The following is a 1,862-nucleotide window of genomic DNA, read 5'->3' on the forward strand; positions in this document are numbered from 1 at the left end:
AGGAAAAACTTTTATTTACTTTGTAAAAAAAACCTAAAGAATTCTCATTACAATGCCATCAATTTCAAAGAAAAAAAAAGAAAACATTCATGAAAAACCAAAGTTTATATATATAACATTTTATACCATCATTCAATTAAATTTATTTCATAAGTATGAAAATTTTTCATTTTACTTAACATTAAAGTGATTATTTTGTCTATATAAAGCATCTTTTACACAAGAAGAGAATTATATATATGACTAAGATATATTTAAAATATATAATATACCGGAACACAAAGTTCACCAGAGAAATGACCATCCACAAGACTCCGACTACCAATATCCGCAATGATACTGGGTTCGCAACCAGAGAAAGAGAAGGAGGAGGAATTGCAGCTTTCAACAACGGTAGTATTAGAGGAATTGGCTGAACCAGAGTTTCCTGTGACAGAGTCCAAGGTGGCAACAACACCGTTATTGTTGGCAATGATACCGTCATCGTTCGAAAAGTCAAGGAGATCTTCCACGATGAAATTGTCTCCTGTGCTTACAGCGGTGTTGTTATTGTTATTGTTGTTGTCGCCATCATCAGAGGTGAATTGAGAGCAGAAGCTGTTTTGAAAAAAACTTGGTGTTTCCATCTTTGGTTTTGAATATTTTAATTTGTATCTATCTATATATGCGTGTGTTTAGATTGCAAGAGTAATTAATAATGTTCTGGATTAGTTAGAAGGGGAAATAAGGGCAATGGTTATGAGTGAGAGAGTGTAGCGTGTTTGAGGCACAAAGTGTGAGAAGTAGTGGCTTTGAGTGGAAGACTGGAGAGAGAGAAGGAGAAGTGTGTTTATTTGCGCTTGAAGGGGACAAGGGAACACTTAAATTAGAGTATTTAATTATTTTTTTATTTTTTTATTTTTCTCTTTATTTATCATAATGGGAAAGAAAAACATGTTCCTATTACTAAGGGAATGAACTGAAAAAATATTTCATGTACGCTCAATTTTAGTTACTGATAAATCACTCACACTAAATATATAAATTAAATTATCTGTGTTTTATTTTATATTAGAATTGTGATATCATAAGTCCTTATTTCAATAATAAATATTTTAAAAGAGTTATAATTTCAATATATATATGTAACATCAATAGTTTAAACTGAAGTTATTTATTGTGCTTTCAAATGGTCATATAATCGGTGATGATGAATTTTGGTTTTGGAAAGTAATATTGTAAAATTAAATTAACAAAGAATAATTCTCATGTAAAACATTTGTATAGAAATATGGTGCTACGGACTTACAAACTTTTTGTTAGAAAATCTCACGAGCATCAATTTAAAGTACTAAATACTCATGAGTCTTACCATTTAAGGTTTGATTTAGACATTCATGACATCATTAATTATTTATTACCATATAAAAATTAACATTCATAATATAAAGTATCTCTTTACTAAGCATCAAGAATAATTTATTATATTCAAAGATAATCAATTTAAAACTCTTTTAAAATTTAGATGGGTGAGATTTATAGTTAAATTTATGTTAAAATATTTACCAAAAATGAAAAAAATTCCACTTGTCATTCAACGGATAATAAAAACAGTATATAAATTTAAAAGCTTACCATTTACACAATATTTTTCTTTTTAATTATATCATCTAATATAATTGTATAGCACTATAACACAGCTAATAATTTAAGTATTAGGGTTATATTCATTTAAAGGTTATCAATTTAAAACTCTTACGGAAATAAATCTAGTGAGATTTATAGATAAATTTATGCCTATCTCACTTTCATTATGTTTTGAATGTTTTTATATTCAGAATACATTCTTCTTTATTATAATTAAAAAACTTTTGGATAAAATT

General features: G+C 27.3%; 1 protein-coding gene across 1 annotated transcript in view; it reads right to left on the bottom strand.

The window, feature by feature from the left end:
* Nucleotides 1–852, bottom strand: part of LOC107648464 (GATA transcription factor 12-like) — a 3,384-nt gene extending 2,532 nt beyond the window's left edge. Inside the window, exon 1 of the mRNA XM_016352319.2 lies at nucleotides 273–852. Coding sequence (XP_016207805.1) covers nucleotides 273–626 — 354 coding nt within the window. The 5' untranslated portion in view covers nucleotides 627–852. The remainder of the gene's footprint in view (nucleotides 1–272) is intronic.

This window comes from Arachis ipaensis, chromosome B06 (assembly GCF_000816755.2).
Source record: "Arachis ipaensis cultivar K30076 chromosome B06, Araip1.1, whole genome shotgun sequence".
Taxonomy (NCBI): domain Eukaryota; kingdom Viridiplantae; phylum Streptophyta; class Magnoliopsida; order Fabales; family Fabaceae; genus Arachis; species Arachis ipaensis.